Raw genomic sequence first — 25,531 nt, 5'->3', positions numbered from 1 at the left:
ATGCTTCACGCCCAAGGATGGGTCCCGATCCATTGGGAAACGGTGATTTATATCTTACTCTACTCATAACAGTAATACATATGTAATATAATTTAGAGAAGACAATTATTTGTACCCCCTTTTTCTCCACAATGTAGTTGTCATGCCAATTGACTCCTCCAATTGACATTTCTGTGCCCCCATGCGCCAGGACTTTATCACTGCGCCACCCGAGCGTCATATCTAGAATATCTGACCAACTTCAATATGTACTGTATAGCCTAAATGTCACTGTGCTCATATCAGGAATATTTGAATATCTGGTTGGTTTTGGTCCCATTTGGGCACTCTTCTTCACGTTTCCATTGGAAAACTACAAAATGACGGGAGCTTCCACAGACTTTTGCACACCCAGTGTAAACCTATGATGTGACAATAAGGACTGAAGTTGAAGTGGACAGCTGGTTGAGGGTAGTATCTGACCAACCCATGTACCACTGACCAGTGACCACTGCATGGTGACACTGGCAGTCAGTCGCACGGGGAGTCATACGGAAGCTGTCGGCACGAGGTTACCACGCTGTCATGCAGAGCCCTCCCCCCCAGGTGTTGTGACATTTGAGGTCATTTGTCACATCGCCCGCCGTCATCGTGAGTGTTTATGACAGGTGTCAGATCACGTTTGAACTCTGTATGAAGGCTCCATCTCAGCTACTTAACCATCCACTTATTTCTGCGATGGCAAAGTGCGTCCATGTCCTCTCTGATTACTGTGAGGAATTAAAAAAAATAATAACTACAGGGGGGGGGGGGGGGGGGGGGGGGGATTATAAGCAGACACACGGCATGTTTTATCAGTCACACGATCTGCTGTGCAGGATGAAAGCTCTGGATTGAAGAGGGCTGTCCGTTATGTAAACAGGAAAGGTCTGTATGTGTGCGAGTGTATGTGCGCGCGTGCGCGCATGCGTGCGTGTGTGCGCGTGTGTGTTAGGCTGGATGGATGGATGGACCCAGACAGCCAGCAAGGGACGGACGGACCCAGCCAGCCAGCCGGGACACACATACTGTAGCTGTCTATAGGAGTGGTTGCACCACTCAAAAGAAATTTGAGTTAAGAGGTTTCTGCCCGACAGCAATGGTATTCGCTCTCAGGTGAGACCAGTGAAGAGCTGGGGGCAAAATCAACCGCTTGTGTTGCCCATTTGATGTGACAGCAGCTCTCCCTTGATGCGTCGCTGTTCAGCGTTCCTGCTAATAATCTTCCCCCCTGGAAAGCTGTTCTCGCGGTGCCATGTCATTATTGCGACGTCCCGTTGGTGCGACTGGCCCCATTCTAACTAACCCTATCCCTAACCCAACTAACCATAACCTGATCCCATTAACCCGTAATAGGCTGACGAGCCTGGTAAAATCATTTGACCCATCAAAACCGGGAAAGGACCCGTGTCATTTTAGATTTTAGCTATACTGTATAGCACATAGGTTCTCAAACTGGGGTCCTTGGAGAGGGAGTTCGAGGGGGTCCCCAGCAAAAGTATATAGTTAATAAAACATCACACTAATTTTAACCACTTTCATTTAATTATTTTTATACTTTGGCTATTCCAAAATATTTTGAGATTCCTTGGCAATGACATACGTTTTTCTGCAGAAAATGATTAGATTAGGACTTCTAGAAGACATTTTTAGAATCGGCCTCAGGTCTTATTCTTCATGGGTTCAAACAAGGCAAGCGTGTCGTCAGAAGTGGAGTTGACCCCTCAGTGAGTGGTCGACTCAGCACCATTGGAGTTGCATACCGTCGTGTACTGATTAGTGATTACGTCACCACCAGGTGATGCTGTGTGCATTCATTTATGTGGGTACGCGGGAACCAGAGCTGTGTGTGTGTGTGTGTGTGTGTGTGTGTGTGTGTGTGTGTGTGTCTGTGTGTGTGTCTGTGTGTGCACTTTACCGGCAAGAACCCAATACAAATGATCCCGTTTAAATAAGGACTTGATTCTTGGAGAAGCAATCAATAGAGAACACATCCCACTAAGCTCATTAAATCCTCTGTGCTCGTCATCGCGCCACTCGATCGTTTCATCAAACCGATGGTCAAATCCTTCCTAGACTCGTAATTAAGCAATTAAGGTGTGAGAATGCGTGTGAGTATTTACCACATGCGCTTCATTATCCGTTATACGAGTTCAGCTTTTGTAAAAAAAAAAAATAAGAAAACACAACGGTGAATATAAAGTTATCTTGTCGGAGCCACACTAGTGTTGGGGACTGTGCAGGTGAAAATATAAATAGGGGCAAAGCGTGGAGTGAGAGAGACACCGCCTTCACGCGTTGCAGGGATGGAGAGGCGGCATGCGTATCTGTATACATGTAGTGACATGTTCACAGGAGGGCCCATTCCTCACACGTCTCTTACCTGCCACCCACGGAGAAATCGGAGACGGCGTAGAAGTAGGAGCGCAGCACCTTGGCGTCCTTGAAGAACTCGTCTCCGAAGGTGTTGAGCCTGTCCAGGGAGACGAGCAGGTCGGTGGCTGTCACCCACTCCTGGACACAAATAGAGGCACACGTGGGAGAGAGAGGTGAGGTGGAAGTTTGCTGCACCGCACGGCTACTTGGAAAGATGGAAAAGATAAGTAGTATACTAAAAAAAAAACTTTACTGAAGTAAAAGTATCAATACTGTACGTGTAATATAAAAAGTAAGAGTCCGGAATTCAAAGTTTACTTGAGTAAAAATGCATCGTCCACCCGGGGTTCTGTGATCACAGAACCCCTGGTGCATCGTCCACCCGGGGTTCTGTGATCACAGAACCCCTGGTGCATCGTCCACCAGGGGTTCTGTGATCACAGAACAGGGACGCTTAGGGCTCAAGCGGTTAATAATCCATGGCACTCTAATATAGTCTTCTCATTCATATTCATATGTCTGTCACAGTCACCACCTTTGTGTCTGTACTGTACAGTATGCACATTATGCCTAACTTGAAACTTCATATGTACATCCTGGTTTATGTTGTGTATATGGAGATATCTTAAAATTCTCTCTCTCTCCCCACACACACACACACACACACACACACACACACACACACACACACACACACACACACACACACACACAGGTTAAGAACAGACACACACATGTGTTCCTTATTTAGACCAGATGTTACAATAATGTGAGCTCCATGACAGCCCAACAGACCCGTGTCTCGGAATGTCAAGTATCTGACCACACAGGGTGCGTCCAGAAAGCCACAGTGCCCCGCATCTTTCAAACGGAGAGAACATGACCAGTGTTGCCAGAGTTTGTGACCAGGTCTATGAAAACAAGACCCAAAAAGTGAATATATCGCACGAGCACTTTAAACCATTTAGACCTGTGAGGCCGAGTCTAAGATAAAATGCCTTCCAAATCATGACCCGAGTTTTCTGAAAAACTTCACATATTTATTCAAAATTTTTAAAACAATATATACATACTAGCAACAACTCAAACATCGGTTCTCATCTTGGAAGACAAGACCCCAAATATGGGTTCCTGCCCTTAATGGGCGTTGCGTTGTGAGTTTGTAGATCTACCATTTTCACAAACATTCTTGGGCGAAAAAAGTGGAAAAAATGTAATGTTTAACAACACAAATGTGCTAACAAAAATTACAAAATGTTTTCAGGTGGGGATACGCAGACAATTATTTAATTCATGTCGTGGTCCTTCACAGGAAAACAGACAAGAAAGCCCAAATAAGCAACTATACACTTAAAACAAGCCTCACCAATATTTGCAAGCGACTACAGAAAAACAAGCCCAGAGTCACTTATAATAAGCGGACATGGCAACACTGCCCATGACCCGTCTGGCTCCGCAGAATGAGAAGAGGCCCCTTTAGAAGCAGAGCCCATTTAAAAGAGTAATTGGTAATAAAGTTTTACTGCAGCGGCGAGGGCTTCCTTTAAGCTGTAATACATCACACCAAACAAGTGTCTGCAGAGAGAGAGATTTGGACGGTTCCGAGGAGGTGTCATTCCGTGTTCCGTGTTTCACGTTATAAATTAAGCCACTTTGTTATTCAACTCCGCCGTGGCTGTGTTATTTTTTGTAAATTAACACAAAAGCATAAAAAGTAGCACATCGTGCTACTTTTGAGCATTATGAGCTCGTATGTCTGCTACTTTTCTGAATCCGAATCTGAATCCCTGAAAAGAAGATAGTTTTGGACATGTGAGGTTTCCACCCGAAAGAGACGATATCTTTTAGGAGGCACAGAGCTCAACGTGATTTAATTTGATTATGTTAGTCTTTCAGCTCTTCATGATCAATTATAGGATTCGTTCCATGGCATGTAATATGAAAAGCATATCGCTCAGTTATAAGAGTAATGGAGCTTGCGGGCAAGGTGGCTTTTTACGGGATTATTGGATTCCCCACAGGCTTTGCCAGGTCACCGCAATATGGAGCACGAAGCAGGAATCGTGTGCAGACCCCTTCTTCCCTGCACACGTCTTCAGTCTGGAGCCCTGCGCGTTCCACCCTCCCGCTCCACCTAGTTTCAGTATGTCTCATGGGACAAGCTCCAAAAAAGCACTGGATTAAAGGTGATTTGTACTTTTCCGCGTGCCGGTGTCGCGCGTCGAAACCAGCCGATCTCCAAGCTCACAGCGTGTGACGACGCGAAGCGCTGTGAGCTTAAAGATCGTCCGTTTTCTAAATCAGGCTTTATATATTTTTTCTCTCTCAACATTTCCTACCAAAGCCCCGATAAACCAGCCAAGAAACAGACAGAAACTTTCTCCGGAGCCATTCGTTTAAAAAAAGTTGCCTCTCTCTCTCTGATCAGCTGCTGCGTGTCGTTTCCTTCACGTTCACCTTACTTGACCCCCATTTTTATCTTCGACTCCGCTGCGGCGTGTACTTGGCTTATTCTTTACCTTCCATTATTTGCGTTCTTCCTTCTCTCTCTCTCCCTCCCGCTCACTCTGTCCCGTCTACCTGTTCCTGTTCCACGGCAGAGCATCCACAACACACAGTAGCTTAACCCATTCTGACCCGAGATCAGATTTAAAAAAAAGTCTTCTATATCCTGACAGCTTTCTGAAAAAGCTATGTTTCTATGTCAGTCGTTCTTCGATTTTCGAATTTTCAAAAATAGCAGACCTACAAGTTCATAGCGCGCCACTCGGTGGCGCGCTATGAGCTTGTAGATCTGCTATTTTTCAATAGCTATATTATAACATAATGTATGTAACCACCAAAAGGGGTTCCCGCTCAAAATTGGTTAAATCGTATCAGGGGGAGGAGGAGGAGATACGGGGGAGGAGGGGCATTATTTGTTTGCTGCCAAGTTTTATATTGCCGCAGTGTCGTCTCTTTTTTTCTCGCGTTTGTTGTTTGTTGTTTGTGTTTTTCCTCCACAATAAGTGATTTCTCCTCCAGCATAATCCCCTTGGCTTGTTCTTACATCATCCTCATTATATCCCCATTATTTCAGCTCGTCCCCCTGCCAGCCGTATAACCCCATATGGCCCCTCTGTATACTTCCTTGTGGTCTGCCCATTTCTTTTCCCAACTTTCCCTGTCCTTTGCACTCAATCAACTTCTGGTACTTTTTTCTACGTGACCCTTTTGCTTTCCTGTGCCATGCTTTGCTAAAGCCCCAATTTTCTTCTGTCTACTACAGTATACTGTATGGTCCAGGTCCTGGTAACCTTATCTCTCCTGTTTTTTCTCGATGCACCGAGAGCGTGTTAAGCTGGATTTATTCTCCAGCGTAGGACGGTGGGTCGCCTGCCAAAAATAGCCGATCTACTGTACAAGCTCTAAGCGCATTGTGTGAACTCACAACTTTTTTTGTTTTTACATTACCCTTCACCGGAGCCCCCCTGAGTGGCCATGATAAGAAAAATAAATTATCTCGTCCGGACAAGATAATATCTCATCCGGACAAGATAAGATGAGTGGCCATGGTAAGAAAAATAAATTATCTCGTCCGGAAGAGATCATTTATTTGTCTTACCGTGGCCTACTCAGGGGCTCGTACGTTTCTTTCTTTGTTAACCCATTCTGACCTGAGATCAGATTCATACGAGGTTTTCCACTGGACACACACTGGTCTGATGAACCCATTCGGACCTGAGATCAGATTCAAAAAATGTCAGTCGCTCTTCGATTTGTCAAAAATAGCAGACCTACAAGCTCGTAGCGCGCCACTCGGTGGCGCGCTATGAGCTTGTAGATCTGCTATTTTTCAATAGCTAAAGCATAACATGATGCTAACACCAAAACGGGTTCCCGGTCAGAATGGGTTAAAGAAAGAAATCTGTCTGGTTTTCCTGGTTCACCGAGATGGAGTTGACCCATTAAGTAGTAATGTAACGTCTCTAGTATAAGTGCACTCATAACTTTAGCTTGATATTTTGATTATTTTGATTATTACAAAACAAAAATTAACCACATCAGTCCTATACCAAATATTTGAATACATTCAAAAGCTTGTGAAATAGGACATTCTGCAAAATGAGCACTTTTTTTTTTTTTTACTTTTGGTACATTAAGTACATTTTGACATCAATATTTTTGTACTACCGGAACCTTTACTTATTGATACCTTTTCCACCACTGACAGTAAGCTCTAGTGCAGCAGAATAGGAGTACTGTTGCTCCACTCAGGCCAACGTGGTGCCGATGATTCTGCACCTACACCGATGCCCTGGATGTTGCTTCGGAAGCAGAGCGGGCCGGTGCCCATTCTTCATTTTTGGTCTTGTTCTCAAGATGACATAAGATGAAACGAGGGGTGGAAAGGTTGATAAACCATGGGACGGAAGAAAATGATGAGAACGGTTTGGAGGATCCACCTCGAGGTGAAGAGGTCAGAGCAGAGCAACAGACGGCTGCTGGATAAGTGGGTTACTCATTCTCATTCTGGGTGCGGAAATGTGGAGACCAAAGTAGACTCATCTCTGCACTGCTGTCAGTGGGGAAACCTTGTAGGTCCAAAACTTACTTTTCTGTAAATAGAATAAACGTAATTACTTAATTAGCCCTTCGCCAAGTCCCTCCCCAACCCGCCCTTGTCCAAAAGGCACGTTAGCAACAGTTACTAAGAGAGGAGACTTGGCAAGCTGTGCTTCTCGCCCATTGAGATGCATCGAGCACATTAAATGGAGGGATTTCTCCATACAAGTCATTTCAGTAGATAGGACTTCAAAATGTTTTTTTAATCTAGTCAACTAGGTCTGCAGTAGGCTATGCACTGGACAAATGTGCATGACACATTATTTCAATAAACTAGAAATACGAGGAAATGATAGAGGGAGAAACAGTATCCAACTCAATCAACTTCAACGACGAGTTTGTAATGCATGGTAAGACTACGTTGATTGGTATTATTGCCATCACCTGGGTGGGTCTGCCGTGTAACTTTCCCCGACGTTAAGCTGTGTATGTGTTCAACAACACAGCCATGCAATATAACACTGACAGAGCTATGAGGTGACGAAAGCGTGCCCAGCATAGCAACGGTTGCGAAACTATTTGGATTGGCATTTGGACAATCGCTTTTGGGGTGGGATTTAGCTAAGGGCCAATTGCCTCTGGACGACAATTGGGTTCTGGGTTCAATACCGGGTACTGAAAACTCATCGTATGAGTAGCACAGCTTGGGTAACTAAGAGTGTGGTAAGTACTGGGAGCTGATGCTATAGGTGTTGCGCACCGCCTCAGCAATCCATCTCCTTGAGGGGTCTAGCCTTGCGTAGCCAGACAATATCACTGGGGCAATTTGTTTTGCAATGGCAGATTCGTCTGGAGGCTACATTGAAACACGGATAGAGTCCCACATTCTCAGCCAAAACAGACAAAATTCGTACATTCTGTATGTATAAAAACCTCACAAACGTAAGCACTTTAAACACTTTGTCCCTATTTTGGGCATGTCATTATAGGAAAGACAATTTCCCCAAAATGTTTGTTTTTTCTGCCAACAAGGAGATCCACAAGCTCGCAATGTGTTGTTGTTCCACCACTCAGTTCGCACAGGTACGATTTTAGAAAAATCTTGGAAATTTATGCAAATCTTTGAATATGATTTATCTCTTCGATCGATCGATATTTTTAAAGTGAATCTTTCTAACAAAATCTTTGCTTCTGGAGGTCCCTGGCACAAAACATTTTCAGATGGGGGTCCACAGCCAAATACATATCCATTTGGGGGTCGTTAACTTGAAAATGTTTGAGAACCACTGCAACAAAATATAAAATAGGATTAATGAAATTAAAAGAAAGAAGTAAAAAGATTAAAAAGCTGAGATAAAAGTTTTTTTGTCCGAAAGCGAGGTTATTGTCTCTCTCTCTCATGCTCTGCGTTGCACAATGTTCTGTTTCTACCTTCTCTGCTTTCCCGGTACATCCATCATCCTTAAAGTTGTTGTGTTGAAACACAATTAAATGTTGTACAGCCGCCATGGAGGAAGAAGTACTCCTTGTTCTTTTCTCGGGTAAAAAAGAAAATCTGTTACAAGTAAAAGTTAAACATTTTACTTTGTAAAAGTACAAAACATTGGAATCAGGAATGTCCAATTTCACAAGGTTTTCTGAGTTCTTGGACCGCTGTCCTCACACCTAGAGTTGGATGGGCGGCATGGGCCCACCTTATGCAGACCACGGCCATCTTGCCATTAAGTTAAAGGCAGGGTAACTATAGCCGCATTGCCATCGACAGCCCATACATCAACACAGAAAAGTCCTATCTGATTGTATTAAATGACGTCACACTCAACATTGACATTGCAGCTGTACGAAAAGCTTTAATTATCCTCTTTCTAGGGTGGGGTATGCATTCCCGATTCGCATTGTTCCCAACTTGTTAAGTTGTTCCCAAGTAGGCCGGTGCCCGACGAGCACAGGTCTAGCAATATAAATCTGCAAAGTAACATGTAACTAATGCTAGTGTAGTGTAGTGCAATACAAATCGCAATATTTGACTCTGATAAGTAATGGAGTGGTATAGTAGTATAAAGCATGAGCACAGCTGATGGAATATAAAGGAATGTTCATGCTGTCACACGTGACACTCCCAACTGTTCACTCACTGATGCTTAAGTTATTATTGTCTGGTATACTGTAAGTAAAGTAAGCGATCATCAGCTCCTATAGGGGGGGTGTTACGAAGGCTTTTAAGACGCGATGTCTGAGTGGGTGCTTATGAAAGGTGCCTTTAAAAAAATACTCTTTAACACACACCTAGGAGTTGATTATCTCACTTACATACCATGATCACTGAACTATAATATCGCTGTCGGGGCAGAAGAAACCTCTTATGTCCACATTTTTACTTCATCAGAAGTAGCAGATCGACAAGCGCGGAAAAAACGCACCGCAAAGCTGTAACAGTTTTGGACATATGAGGTTTTGAACACGAGACGGAGGCAATACAATAATAATAATACAATAAAAGCTTCCGTTCATTTTCGGTGCACGCTTTGCCCTCAAAAAGCTAAAAAGGTTAGACCACTTACAGAGCCTTATATCACTGGTTCTCAACATCTGGTTCGGGGACCGCCAGAGCGTCCACATGGGACTGCTACGGGGTCTGTAGCCCACAGTGAAACCAACAGAATGACATGGACCCTTATTATGGGTTGACACTCACAGTCACAGAGTCAGAGTAAAATGAACACTGCGTTTTACAGTGTGGATTTGGGTCTCGGGGTAGCAAAAACAAAAACCGTGCGAGGGATCCCAGATTGGTTAATAGCCGATCTGCAAACTTCACAATTCACGCCCGGTGCTACGGTATGTTGTGACGTGTTGTGAGCTTGTGTATCTGTAACTGATGCAGAACAATTAAACAAAAAAAAGTCTATAAACAAAGCAAAAAATTATAATAATAAAGTAATTTGGCAGCTTGCACAACAGCAGGGACTATGGGGGAATTGGCATAATGACTAAATTGAGGAGAAAATGAAAAAACTTTGAAACATTTTATAGCAATTACATGTTTTATGTTTGAAATTGAAAATTGCATTCATTCTCTTATTTTCAACAGAACAAACTTGTGTAGCTACTGTGTGTAGACCTATATAGCATTTCACACAATAATTCTAAATGGGGTCAGGTTTTGAGGTAGGTGGGACATTTTGACAACTTTTTATCATAGCTCATCATTTTCAGCAAAAAACCTTGCATGTCCGTTAACCGTCCTGTTCAGTGGTTCTGAAAAGGACCCCCACATTGATGTATTTGGCTGTATATTGACCTCCATCTGAAAATGTATTGTGACAGGGACCTCCAGTCCAGAAGAGAATGTCCGGGTTAAAAATTATTCAAAACTATTCAACATTTTAGATAGTTTTCGAATATTTTCAGAAATAGCAGATAAAGCGCACAAAATGACGCACACGGTGAGCCTGACCATCTGCTATTTTTGAATAGCCAATAAGCCAACTGCCAATTGCCAGCCAACATATGATTTTGACGCCACCCCCACCCACTGTGTTACTTTTGGAGAAATGGGTCATTATACAGCAGGTTCGGGATTTATTACACCGGCCTCGGGCGCTGTCCAAAAAAAAAAAAGAGTAGACTAGGACAAGAGATAGGGACAAGAGAAACACACAAGACAAGATAAAGAAGACTAGCCCATTTTGGGGGGAACCCCTTTGGTGTTTTAAGCATTATACTTTAGCTATCACAAAAACAGATCTACAGTACAAGCACCAGTGCCGCGCTATGAGCTTGTAGGTCTGCAAAAAAAAAGAATCGTGAAAATGTAGTGCAAATGTAGGTCTAAATGGGCTAGACTATAGGACAAAAGACAGGGACAAAATAAAAACAAGACAAGATAAAGAAGACTAGACTAGGACAAGAACTCACATCACACTGTCAGTAAATCACACCAGGAGGGATTACGAACCATAATCCACAATCCCCCAAAAAACAAGTGAACCTATATAGTCCTCTGCAGTCTTAAGGCATTAATTTACCAAAAACATAAATACATTTAAAAAGTTGAAACATGGAGATACGGACAGCAACGATATACTGTACGGTAATATTATGTGTTATGAAATGATAAACCGTGCTACATGTTCATGATAAGTAGCGCTCCCACAAATCATCAGCGACTATCGTCATAGGGTAGAGAGCTATTCGTTATATGCTCGGCAATGCGAGTCAGACACATACTGTATAGTTGTAGATATCACGTATGCTGCACTGGAAAGGGAAAAAAAAGAAGCAGTTTCCCGAAAGGTTAATTAGTAGTCAGCCCATAACTTATTATTTGTGCAAAGCCCAGCAAAAGCTTAATTAACTTTCATTCGGTCCCCTGAAATTACCTCTGAATACTATACCATGCTGCTTGCTGTGCTGACTTAAGCCACTAACACCAGGAAAGCATCTGTGTACTTAATTATTGTATACAACATTTTCATATCAAGGCCGATTTATTCAGCATTTGAGCCACGGACTACCATTTGATGACTTTTTTTTGCCTCTCGAGGCAAAACTAAAGAATATTTAGTTGTCGTTGAAAAATAGTTTGTCCACTATCCATGCTGTATTGATGTTGGTACCATTAGGAGATATAACAGGTAAACGTTGATCAAAATAACTATTCTTCTACATTCTGTAATTGTGTAGCCTTCTTGTAAATTAAGTAATGCAGAGGTTTATCAATAATGTACCATAACTCTTTCAAGAGTTAAAGATATAAAAAATGGTCCATTTGGTTACCAACTCTCCATCATTTAGCTGGGGACCACCTCAAGGAACACTTGTGGAAAACCACTGGTATAGCAACAAAAGTTAGTTTTTCCAGAAAACTCAACAAACTTTTTTTTCTCCAAAAAACTCTCAGGATTTAGAACAGTGGTTCTCAAAAATCTACAAGCTTACATTGCGTCACAAGTCACATTGCATTTATTTTAAACACAAATCTTCTAGGGGTCCCAGCCAGGTACAAAACGTTTTCAGATGGGGGTCCGGCCCGCGGCCAAATGCATATCATTTTGGGGGGGTCCTCGGCACAAAAACGTTTGAGAACTACTGATTTTGAAGACATTCTGTAGAATCGGTCTGAGGTTTTAATGGGTTACGGATAGGCTTAGGCCTCTAATAGACTAGCAATGAGTCAGCCTTTGCAAAATGCTAACTATGTGTATGGTCTAATGAACGTGCTCATAAGCATAAATAGATGATTACGCGCGCACACAGAGCAATATATTGTTACTGTCAGGCAGAAACCTTGTATCTCCACTCAACTTTTAGCCTCTTTTTTCTTGTTATTTTTTGTAAATCTGACTCTGTCATACGATAGTGTCAAACAATAGTAGTGAAAAGAACAGATCTATATAAAAACAAATGAGACATGTCTGAAGAGAGTGGTGCAACAGTACCCCAATATGTTGGCTATTTTTCGTGCTCAGATAGACCCAGGGACAGACCCAGAGACCCAGGGACACACATACTGTAGCTGCCTATATAGGAGTGGTTGCACCACTCAATATTAAATTAAAAAGGAAGGGTTTTGGATATACTCTACAAGGTTTCCAAACTGATAGCGACAACACCTGTGACCTCACCTATATACCACGACAAGGAAATCACAGAAACCACTACCAGCGTGTCATTGCCAAGAACAGGATGTCCATTGTCCCTCCACCAACTAAACTGTCATATCACCAATATTCTCTCTCTCTCTCTAAAGATTTGCAAGCTCGTAGCGCAGCACTCGGTGCCACGCTATGAGCTTGTAGATCTTCTATTTTTCAATAGCTAAAGTATATAACATAATGTTTAAAACACCAAAAGGGAATTCCCGTCCAGAATGGATAAATTGGTTATAGGTTTGTACCCTCTCAATATGCATGTACGTACTTCCCTGCATGCCCACCTTTTACTCATTGTCATTCAATACAATAGAGTTCCAATTTGCCACCACACAGGTTCCGTGGGACAAAGAGTGCAGTCAGTGTGCATGTGTGCGTGCACATGTAATGTGAGTGAGAGAGCTTGGAAGGCTTGGCAGGGAAGAGAGAGAAAGAGAGACAAACCATTTTAATGGATGACTGAGCAAATTAAAATGTAATTCATCATACCTCAGCATTCATCTTCTGAGTGAGTGTATAATATATCAGGAAAAAGACGGGGAGAAAAAACAGCTGGCTTTTACAAACGTCCCAACAGAGGGCCCTTTGAAGTAAGGCATCACTCCAAGCAAACATCTAAACAGCTTGTTAGACGGTGTCGCTGCGCGTTTAAGCACCGATTTGCCGTATACTTCACATGCACACTGCCGCCGGCAGGCGTCAAAAACAGCCGATCTACAAGCACACAAAGCATCGCTTCGCGACACATTTGTGAGCTTATAGGTCTGCTATATGTCCGGCAGAGTGACACGTACGTACCGCCGCGCGACGGCAGTGTATAAATTAAATCCCTGACCGTTTTGTCAGACGGTGACAAATAACGGCATCAGAACGCGTCTGATTGATGTCACCATGAGGACCGACCGACGCGACATGATTGATGAAGAGGTGGCGGGTGGAGCGCGTGGAACACACGTGTGGGATTATGTCGCTATTATCAACCTCCCAAACACGACCCCTTTTGTCTTTATCTACCAATATATATGTTATTATTGTGACGACCTCTAAAACAGTGGTTCACTTCAAGTTCTCACGCCCCAGGGGTCCTTGAGGGGTGGGGGGGAAGGGTTCCAAGGGGTCCCCAGTTAAATTAGTTACCGGGAATATAGTGCAAGTACGTACAATTTTATATTATAGCCCCTTCTCACAGAGAAGACTCAAAGTGCTTTACATAGGCTACTGTAGGCCTATTGAGAATTAAAAACAAAACAAGGAAATTAAGCGTCACGATCATTCACTTTAACCATTTTTTTATGCTTCGGCAATTCAAAAATATTTTTTATAAATAAATAAAAACGTGAAAATGTCTATATTGCTTCTGGAGGGCCGAGACACAAAACATTTTGGGGTTCCGCGGCAAAATACATATAGGGTCCTTGACAAGAAATGGAGTTGTGTAAAGGGACCCCATAACATAGGAGAAGATTTAGGCTTCCTTTGAAATCAAAATGTTGGAGAACCACTGCTCTGTAAAAAAAAAAAAAAAGCCAGGAGAAACAAAGAGGTATTGAAAGCAGGACATATTATAGCCTAACATGAATTGGGGAGGACAGTATACGTTCAGTATGTAAAGTGGCATTTCCACCCGGACCCAGACATACACACGGGCGCAATTCTACTATACAGAGGGATTAAAATGCTAATAAAACAGTCAGGATGCAATTTCCTGCTTTAAGCCTTATGAAATATGCATGCCTCTGTATGAGCCGTATGTATTGTACAGTATAGGCCACGCACTGCGGCGTGAAATGGCATGGTTTACATGACGCCACACGGAACAACATGCGGCAGAGATCATTTTATAATATCCTCCTGCTTGACAATCCTGGAAGTAAGAGAAGGACTTTAATCCTGCATTTTGCTACATACGCGTGCCTTTCCTTTTGACTGTATATAAGGCTGGCCAGGTAAGAGCACTTAAAAGGATTCACGTATTTATGAATACAATTCATTTCAGAAGAGCGATCTGCTCTCATTTTTCGACTTCATACTGCTCTCTGAAGGATAGGAAGATGGAGAGGCCTTCGTTCCTCTGTCAGAGGAGTATTAGGTTAGCGGTTATTACATTCCACTCGACAGTGGCATGTCTTTAAGAGTGCACGCAGTAGTTAAAGGTTTATATATTTTTTAAAGATGTTCAGCGGCTACATATAATACAAAGCTTGTTTGTCAGGCCGGGGATTTCTGTACGATTGACGGAAATACAAAATGCCACTGCTAAGTGCTAATTTACATATCGTTGCTGCTGGGTAGAAACCACATCCAAAAACGTGTCGGAACAGCAGTGACAAAACACACATGGATTAATTCATTGGCATAGCGACTAAATTGGGGAGAAAAGGGTAAAAAAAAAAAACTTCAAATTGTTTTAGGACATCATAGCAATTAAACACCAACGTTTTGGCAGTAAAGTGTGCCTTTTTCAGGGTTGGAACAGAAGACAAGACTGATATAATCTACTAACTAACCCTAATCCTAAATCATATATTTGTTTGTGTGTGACAACACAATATATGCATGTATTCAATTGCATGATAACTACCACTAAGCTGCTAGTCTGTGGTGGTTATCATACAAAAATGTGAAGTAGAGATGTATTGTACACTACAGCTAGTCAAAAATGCAAACAAGGATTTCCCCACGCATTTAATTAACGCACAAATTAGGGGGGTCTGGCTCATGGACTAATGGATTAATTAACTGGCAACAACGAGTACATTGGGGAGAAAAGGGTACAAAAAACTAAAATAACTTCAAATTGTTTTAGGACATCATAGAAGAACACCAACGTTTTGGCAGTAAAATGTGCCTTCCTCAGGGTTGGAACAGAAGACAATAGACTGATAATAACTCAAAGGTGTATAAACAGTCTGAAAGACATGCCAACACTTGGCAGCTGATGCTCCCACAGATGTACACTGAGTTGGAGCGTGCACCGTCCCATTCTGTATAGCCTATATATATATATATATATATATATATATATACAGTATATACAGTTGATCGGCTCTCAAACATTTTCATTTGTCACGGACCCTCATTTGGAAAGATTGGGCGCCAGGGGATTTGTGGTGTTAAACATTTTCCAATATCATTCAAAATGCGTGTTCTCATAACTCCAATGCTGTGATGAATTAGTTCATGCTTGTGATTTCATGATTTTCTGTTTGTTTTCCACGGTTATTTCTGTCCTCGCATTGCAATGGGTTGAAAGGTCTATACAGTATATGATGTTCTGGCACAGTCAGGAAGTTAATGCATCTTCCAACGCACCCTGCAAATAACCAGCAGGTCTATCATTACTAAGCTAATGTAAGCTTGTACACTAATGTCTAAATCTACTGTGAGGTCCAGCAGTTATACAATATTACATGAGCCCTGGATGCAGCATGCTCCACAAAGATTTTAGTTGTCATTGCACACATGCCAAATCCGATAGTTGTCAGTACGTTTGGAATGTAATCATGGAACAGGTCTACTGTACCTGCCATTGAGAGTGGTGTGGATTAATCAAACCCAGGAAATGATTCCCCGTTCATTTTCCTCATAGACATTTCAAAAAGTATTTATTTAAAGACCTTTTAAGCCTCGTACAAAGCCAACTCGAGTTGTGAGAAATCATGACAACAAACAACATTTTTCGGGCCGAACAAATAATGTTTTTCTTCTTTGTAATGATTTGTTTGGTCCAAAATATTGTGTTTATTGTCATGATTTGTCACAACTCGAGTTGGCTTTGTACGCCTTTAAATAAATACTTTTTGAAATGTCTATGGGAAAAATGCATTGGGAATTATTTCCTGGGCTTGGCGTTGTCATGAAAGGGGGCGGGACTGCGACGCTCTATAGACCCCGAGTGCATCTCAGTAGAACGTCATTCCCCACTAGTCTCTTGCAGGGGTTCTTATTTTTCTCTATAATGAGTATTAATGGCTCAGGTGTACTAGTATCTGTAACTTGCATAGCCTTTGTAGAAGGCTAGGCAACACCTGCATCACTTCCAGACAGCAGAGAGAAGAGAATTCAATGGCCTGAAAGAAAAGGTGGTGAAATCCTTCCACTCCACTACTACTGCTACTACTCAGAGCATCCTGACAGGGTCCATCAATGTCTCTGCCACGGAAATAGCTCCAACCAGGACTCGCGAGTCGGGGTGGTGCATGGTGCGGTCAGTAGAGCAACACCACGGAGCCGTCCATCACAGATCTCATACGACAACAGGTGTTTGGAGCTGGGGGGAGCACAAATCACCCTAGCATTGGACTTTTTCTTTTGGAACAATGTGGACAGACAAGCGCCTGCGGTGTCACGAAGGTCACCACAAAAATACTCGAGAAGAGTTTTCCCCGAGGCTTTCAGAGCCCTGAACATTGACAGCAAAGCAAAACAACACAAAACAAAACTAGAACTGCCAGGTCAAATGCCTCGAATCTGTAAACAACTTTTTTTTTTAGTCGTTGTTGCACACAACAGAGCTTACAGTACCTGTATATATACTTTTTCTTTTTGGGACAAAACCCTCCATATTGTACTTTGGCCATTTTGTATTTGCATTGTACTGGATACAATGCAAACACCCACAATGTTGTCCAGCCAGGTACAGGATACAACAGTTCAAGTGCACAATTAAGGGCCTTGCAAACGTGGAGCGAGGAACACACACGTTGTTGCCTAGAGCAACGACAGGTCTGCTACAGGTCTGCTCAAGAGGGGCGCCACAGCAAAAAAAAAAAAAAGCTAAACCGAATCCAGGTCTGGTGAGTCGCGGGCGTGTGCACGAAACAAGCATGCACGCAACAACTACTGGCCAATCACAGCAGGCCTACAAGCAGCAGTCTGTCGCTCCTCAACAACACCACCGCCACCACCACGGACACACTTGGAGCTGCCCCCGCTGCCACTCCTTAGATCTCCATATATGGAGCTGACCTGTTCCGACATGTTGATCTGACCTCATCAAACCCTGTACACTCAAGACACGCTCCATATATGGCCAGTACAGAATTCATTCCACATGTTGATCTGACCCCCCCCCCCCCCCCCATGCCAAAGCGCCAGCGCTCGCCCAGCAGTCTGCCGCCACCCAGGCGGATGCGTGCAGTGTTGTGCATGCATGCAACCTCGCCCTTTAGGGCGGGGTCGCTTCTCGCCCTCAGGCGTCTTACTGGTTATCATCATCATCTTATCTGTAGCCTAAGTAACAACAGCCACCGTCCAGTCAGTGCTCTATATCATACATAATTGACAATGCAACTGTGTTGTATTTAAAATCACAACAATGCACTCAAGGTCATGCTACTGCCCAAATTGCCCAATACTGACGCTTCATGGTGGGCTGCTTGCTATATGAGCACACATGCAGCAGCAGCAGCTATATATTTTGACCTGAGATCAGATCCTAAAAATGTCTTCTACATCCTGACAGTTTTATGAAAAAGCTATGTTTCTATATGTCAGTCATACTTCGATTTTTCAAAAATAACAGACCTACACTACAAGCTCATAGCGCTCGGTGGCGCGCTATATATGAGCTTGTATAGGTCTGCTATTTTTCAATAGCTAAAGCATAACATAAATAATGCTAACACCAAAAGGGGTTCCCGCCCCAAATGGGTTTTAAACCGCTCTCAACCCCTCCCTTCTTCAGTGTCTTTCACCAGTTGGTTTAAGGTTTATCTATAGTAATAATAGGCCTAATAGCAACAGGTAAATACATTCAAGCTCCTTCCCCTGTGCTAGTGGGCTGACAATCATCCAAATGAAATGCAAAACAACCCTTTTTGGACGCCAGCAGCAGGTCTATACAATGCATTACAATGGGCTTGTATCACTGTATAGCCAGGCAATAGGCATTCTTACTGTACATACAGTATGCATGCATAATGTCGTGACAGACTAATTAGCAACAGGTGCACAGGCCTACCTTAGCTTTTGATTCGTTCTTGATTAGTCCTGTCTTTGTTACTTCTTCTGTGTTGCAGAATCCTTGGCATGTGTTGTATTAGGTGTTAGGCCTAGTTTTGTCTAGTGTTTTATTAATAATGTTGTCTCTTCTTTGCTTTGCTTTTGCAAAAAGAAATGTTAATCTCCCGCCGCCAGTCCAAACCAAACGATAGCTCCAAACAGAAACACACTAGGCTACACACACCTGTGTTTACTTAGCTCATTCACTTTCACATGACGTGACTCATCGCCAACGTGTTTACTGCATGCCCCCTTGTGGTGTGTTATAGTAAATAGTAAATAACCCACAAATATTATACTTGACTTTAGTCATTATAAAATTAATGCTAAATGTGTTGTGATTACTGATGCGAAGCATTATGCACTGTTTACTGTTTTCATCATGCATTAAGAGCTTCATAGAAATTATGCTATTGTCTTGAGTTCATTATTTTGTATTAATTCTGAAGTTGGAATGTTGACTTTTTTATCAGACACCAAACTTTCAGCATGATCACAGGTTTTAAAAGACAGAGGTGCCATTAAAAACACTGAATTGTTTTGCCGATCACAAATATGAAACTTTTAATCTAAAATGCAATGTGTGTGTGTGGTGTGTGTGCTGTGTGCGCGTGCGCGTGTGTGTGTGTGTGTGTGTGTGTGTGTGTGTGTGTGACGCAACTTGGCCTGCCACCATGAGGCTGATTTGAAAACCGTCAAGTGGCATTTCTTCCTCAGCCTATAGTGGGAATAGGCATGCACGGCTTGGGGTATCCGTGGATATGCACGTCTTGGGAAGTCGTGGATATGCACGGCCTACTGCCATCATGTCTTCCTTGTCAGAATGCATTTCTTTCATTCGATTTCCCAAAAGTTGCGTAACTGATCTGACAATGGTGTAAAACTATCATTTAAAAGTCTGCACATATATGGGATTGGTGATTTTCTGTATCTCTCAATTATTTTCTTTTAAAAATCTATGTATGGGTGTAAGTCACAGATTCATAGAAAAATGTAAAATTAAATATCAGATTTTAGTATCAGTGACTGGGGTAAACAAAAACAAACGTAGCATATACTGTAGCCTATGAATCACAGAGATCATGGGCAGACATAATGAAAAGACTGTTATTGTACAAAACATGGCCCTTCAAGACAAAAGAAAAACATTTTCTCCCCTTCAAGTCCCAATTTAGTATAGCTGGCAATTCCCCAGCCTCTCTACAAGTGTATCTCTCAGTTCTGCATGATGGGGTGTCCAGGTCGTCTCCATTTCTAGTTTATAGTATATAGCCAGTTCCTGAAGTTAGATTTGAACAGCTTCCTGGCAAAGTATTAAAAGTATTAAAACTAAAAGCTGCATGCAGCTCATGTATTTCTTTCCCTCCCACTTAATGTCCTCACTTCATCTCATATTCAATAAACAATGTTACTCTGATGGCTCATCCCCTCGCTCACTCACTCCCACCCTTTTCTTCAGCTCTTTTTCAATATTTTTTTTTGTGTAGCCCAAGTGGGCACCCTTTGTCTATCGCATCATTAAGTAAAACACAACAACAAGGTTGATCTGCCCCCTGTGAGGAAGCTGCAGGGCTTTTTGCATTTCAAACTATCCATATAAATCTCTCTCTCTCTATCTCTCTCTCTCTCGCACACGCACACACACCCATGCACGTTCATGATCCATCCATCCATCTATTTACCCATCCAATGTCCATCCATTAATTTATCCATGATCCATCCATCCATTCATCCATCCATCCATCCATCCATCCACAAGTCTTTTCTCATTGCACCCATCAACCGTAAAATCTGGTGCATGGAGAGCGGAATGGGAGAACGTATGTGGGAGACGTCGTGATGCCAATTGATCTGCCTTTTATTCTAACGGTGGAATCGCAGTCAATTCTGGGTCCTCTCCTGTCATTTAGAGAGAAACACACGGGGACGAGAGAGAGAGAGAGAGAGAGAGAGAGAGAGAGAGAGCAGTGGAGGGAGGGAGGCGATGGGGGAGCTCGTGGCGTGCAGCCGGTCTGGTGAGGAGATTTGCCGCCCAATCTGTGTATCTGTGACTCCTATTGATCGTCCTCTGCTTTATAATCGATGGGTCGATGTCATCTAAACGACAGTGAAATACAGCCAGCAGGACCATTAGCAGCTCCGCCTCTGCTGCTTATAACCACAGCATCTGTTCCAGCCGGCCACACGGGGCCACATGCAGGCTGCTCCCCGCAGGGCTTACGTCTTAATCCTGGAAATAATTACATTTAAAGCCGCAATACGGCAAGATTTGTGTCACAAATATTATTTTGAATAGTCCGGAATTCAAAATTCACTTGAGTATAGACGTACAAAAGTATTGGCATCAGGATGTACTTATAGTACCACGCTCAATGTGTCGTGAGCTTGTAGATCGGCTATTTTCAAAAGATTTTGCACACATTGTGAACTTGTGAAATGGGACATTGGGACACATATGAGTAGGCCTACTTTTACCATCAGTAGGCTACTTTAAGTACATTCTGATGACGATACGTTTGTACTTTTACTCAAGTAGATTTTTAATACAGTAAAATAACGGAGTACATCTGCATTGCAGTATTTATACATTTACTAAAGTAAAACATTTGAGTACTTTTTACACCACTGCCACTACTTGTCGACAACCAGTATATGTCCAGTAAAATGGTCAATGGAAGAGTAATCACCTCCAACCACTCTGACATGCAAAAGGTTAAAATAACGTTTCATTTATGCATGTCCCCAGTGCCTACTGCTACTTTTAGAAGTGGGGGGACGCCCCATAAAACACGTGCACGCACATATGCACGACACGTGCAGAAACAACACACTTAAAACATGCAGACGTGTATGTATAGCCTATTTAGAAACAAGCGTTTACAATGCTTAATCGTATTCATAAAAGTAAAAATGACAAGTCAAAAAAACATATTTTTGCTCCCCGGCGTCCCACCCCCACTACACCCCCATGATGTCCCAGACGGAAGCTTTAACTACTGCAGGATCACACAGCGGGAATAATCACAGCTATAAAAATGAAATGGCAATTAATGCTGCACGCATTCTGAGAAAGTCATCAACAACTGAACATTAAATGTAAAAAGAAAACTAAAAAAGAAATACATATTTGCTCTCGCAGAGAAAACAGCGAAACAGTGTGGCGGTATAATTACGCTGATTAAAGTGTTCGTTTTAAATACGGTAAATATGAATAATGCTGTCCTGAAATGAAAGAGACTGAACTGGGAAAACGCTGCTGAATTATCGAGGGCCTAATATCGCGATATCGTGAGGTAGGATACCCATGTCGTCCCACGCCTAGTAATTTTATGCCATCCAGGCATAGACTTGGCTATGGAACATCAACATGCCGCCCCCCCCCCCCCCCCCTAACCCTAAAGTATGCTACAGTTCAGGCAGTACACAATACATATCAAGTACACTGTGTCTCACGTTCAAGTACACAGACATGGGCAACTCATGCTTATCATAACAGTGTGGAAAACTGAAATGCTGTCTTTGTATCATTCAAGCTCAACATTGTCCTTGTTGTGCATCATGAACGGTCCATTACCCAAAGAAGACTCAGCCAACAGCAGGGTATGTAGTGGTCAAAAAACAGCTCAAATGAGGCTAACATAACATGCTCACAGGCACAACAGCTGTGCTTAGACCGATAGCAGAGTACAACACCAGTAATGTATAAACCACTTCTCTTAAACTATAGTTGACTTAGGGGTCTATACTTCAACCCCCCCTTCTCCCTCTACACCAAACCTCTTGTCTTCACAGAAGAAAATTGCCGATCTACAGATCAGCTATTTTTGGCTGAACGTTCGTCTGTAATTCAGACCTCCCACAACAAACAGATATGACTACTTCTTGGCCTTATAAGTCCATCTAATTCCAACACACTTTGCTAGTTTAGGATGGCTGCAGGCAGGGTAGAAAACGAGGGTTAATTAAGCAAATATCACTGGGGTTGGTAGCCTACTATTGAAGATAGTACTACTACATGTCGAACTACTTCTCCAAGGTGTGTGACTGACACACCACAGCGACAATGATCTGATCTGGTGGTACCACCCAAATTTACAACAAACATGGGAAATCTTCATTCTGCTCTGCCACCAAGATGTGAAATGCCCTGACACCACCCATTAAACTCGCACCTTTGACCTTTTACGCTCAACACCCAAAAAATAAATCAGACGTTTGCCTGGGACCCATAGTAAAAGCAGCAGACTCAGTGCCCATACCCGAGGCGGGGATTGGCGAAAGGGCCTTTCTGTGTGGAGTTTGCATGTTCTCCCCGTTTCCCCTAGGGTAGATACCCTCACAAAAACATGCAGTAATCCTGGTCTCTAAAACTACCTCCCCCTGGCCACCCTGTCAGGTGAAAAGAAGCAGCTTGGACTCCTCATGCATAGAAGGAGGCATGAGGTCAGTCCGCTGCCCCCCCAGGTTGGCAGAGGAAGTGTAGCGCCCAGGATTACATTAGATAATTGGCACTGGGTGAAAAGAGAACTGGGTTACAAAATCGTGGGATAAATTATAAAGTAAAAGCAGCAGACCCACAAGCTCACAACACGTCGATTCGCGCCACGTTGTGAGCTTGCAGATCGGCTATTTTCATACTATATATTTCTTAAACCTTTGTTTACTCAAAAAATCTAAAAAAAAAAAGTTTTGAAATGAAAATAATTGGGGATGTTTTTTGAAAATGTCTTGGAATAATAATAATTAAAAGAAACCAAAAACATAAAGGGAATCATAAAAATGTCAATGCAAACATGCCCAGAATAGGGATGCTATACGCGGGTTCACGAAGGCACAGGATAATATGAAGATATAATTTGCCCGTCTGCAGTGACCAGACAACCCAGTTTTCCAGGATTGTCCCCGTTTCGAACTGGCGTATATATCCCGAGTCCAGAGTCCCTGCAAACATCTGTAACTTCAGAATAAGTTTCAAGAGGAACAACATCTAGGAAGATGAATGGCAAAGCAATGACACACAAGCTCTCTGAATGGTTGGTAAGACTAGGACACCAACAGAAAGCCTCGCTAGTGGCCACGACCGTGGCTGAACAACCTAGAGGTCACTTAATAGACTCATAAGACTGCATGTGGAACAGGGGAGGTGCAAGGCACTGAAGACAGTCTGGAACGACACAATTTTGAATGGACATGCAGGTACTGTATAAGTCAAAAGGGAGACATCGGAGAGGAAGGATGGATGGGGAAGGATCAACATATGGAATGTCAGAACAGGTACATATATCCATATATGGAGATCTAAGGGCTTGAGGTCAGATGTACTGTATAGAGTTCCTGCAGGCAATATTGATGATATCAGGGATCTCCATACAGTATATGGGCTTAACTGCGACAGCATGTCACATTTACTATGACATCAGGGTCTCCACATCTCCATCCCTAACGATGTCGCATGATGTCACACGACCAACACACTGATGGTGCACGAGCAACACACTGACGGGAAATGCACAGTTCCATAGTTAACTGTGACAACTGACAACTATGAACTATACATACAAATGTGTTTGTCTTTCTCTTAATTGAGCAGAAGAAGAAGGCTGGTGACACACACGCACGCACCATGTGGATCCTGAGATAACACAGGATTAGATTGACACACACACACACACACACACACACACACACACTTTCCCTCCTCATAGACCTGCCTTCTCATCACAGCTCATCACCTCCCATTGAGCACAGAGAGGCAGCCTCGTCGAGAGTGAGAGCGACACAGATTGAGGGCGAAGATATCGGCAGAGGCACACGGTGAAAGAGAAGCACATCATCTTTTCTCTAGCATACACTAATCTGGCACAGAGCGGCAGGATGAAGACATTTCTTCTGTCTCATCTGGGCCCTGTGACGGTCCCTGGGGGGTCTGCGATGAGAGAAAATAGAAATGAAGTATACACCGGTGGATTAGCTTTAATGTCGCTGCAGGTTGGGCACGTTGGGAAGACAACAGAGACACATGAAAGACACAATGTGCACACAGGGATGGAATTGGCTCGTTAGCGGGAAGCCAGGACAGCCAGAAGGTCTGTTCCTTTTGTCTTAGTATAGGACAAATCATAAGGAGAAGAGAGAGGAGCGAGAGGACCCCAAAACAGCACCCATGGGGGTCATCAGTAAATGGTGTCTGTGGCAAAACTTGGTCTTGTCCGTGGCACATTTTTGATTTGATTATTTACTTTATTACAATGCTCTTATTTTGAGACCCGATTACTGAATGTCAAGTCTCCAGGAATTCTTCAAGATAATGTCTAATACTTCACTACGACACATTATAGTCCAACTTGGTTCTCAAGTCAAATTGTATTAGCAAGTAAAGGACCCCCTTAGCTCTGAGAGAACGAAATTGACCTGTAAGGGTTGTTATGGTCATTCAGGGCTAGCTTCTTCTTCTTTCGTTTCTGGTAATTTTACTGGGACGTAAGTCGGGACTTGCTCACCCCGGCTGGGTCACCTGAGTGATTGGTATGATGTTCAAGAGACCCGAAACCCTGATGACCTTGGGATACATCACTGAGGATGTTACTGCAGCCATGTCAAGGTTTTTCTTGTATTTGTCCTTTTGAGGGCGCTCTAAGTGTGTTTCTATGTGTTGAGGGTTCTCAATTATGTGTCTTTGTTGCATCTGTGCTTCTGGTAATTAAGCTTGTTGGTTACACCTGTTGTGAGTGAGAGAGGACAGAAGTCTCATTACATTGAATCACATGAGAGAGAGCTCTGTGCAGAAGGAAGAAAGCAAAGTAGACAAGAAGAAGTAAAGTGAACTAGGAGAAGTAAAGTGAACGAAGTAAAGTGAACTATAAAATGTAAAGCAGAAGAAAGTAAAGTTAAGTACAAGAAATTAAGTAAAGTAAAATAGAGAAAAGAAGAGAAAA

General features: G+C 42.8%; 1 protein-coding gene across 3 annotated transcripts in view; it reads right to left on the bottom strand.

Moving 5' to 3' along the window:
• The window catches only part of lamc3 (laminin, gamma 3), a 150,597-nt gene that overhangs the window by 112,775 nt on the left and 12,291 nt on the right, over nt 1-25,531 (bottom strand). For all 3 annotated transcript variants that reach the window (XM_080755309.1, XM_080755310.1, XM_080755311.1), the window contains exon 3: nt 2,402-2,532. In XM_080755309.1, the coding sequence (XP_080611435.1) occupies nt 2,402-2,532 (131 nt within the window). The remainder of the gene's footprint in view (nt 1-2,401; nt 2,533-25,531) is intronic.

Source organism: Protomyctophum bolini (assembly GCF_963924005.1).
Source record: "Protomyctophum bolini genome assembly, chromosome: 22".
NCBI classification, from domain to species: Eukaryota; Metazoa; Chordata; class Actinopteri; order Myctophiformes; family Myctophidae; genus Protomyctophum; species Protomyctophum bolini.
This window is presented reverse-complemented; position numbering and strand designations above follow the sequence as displayed.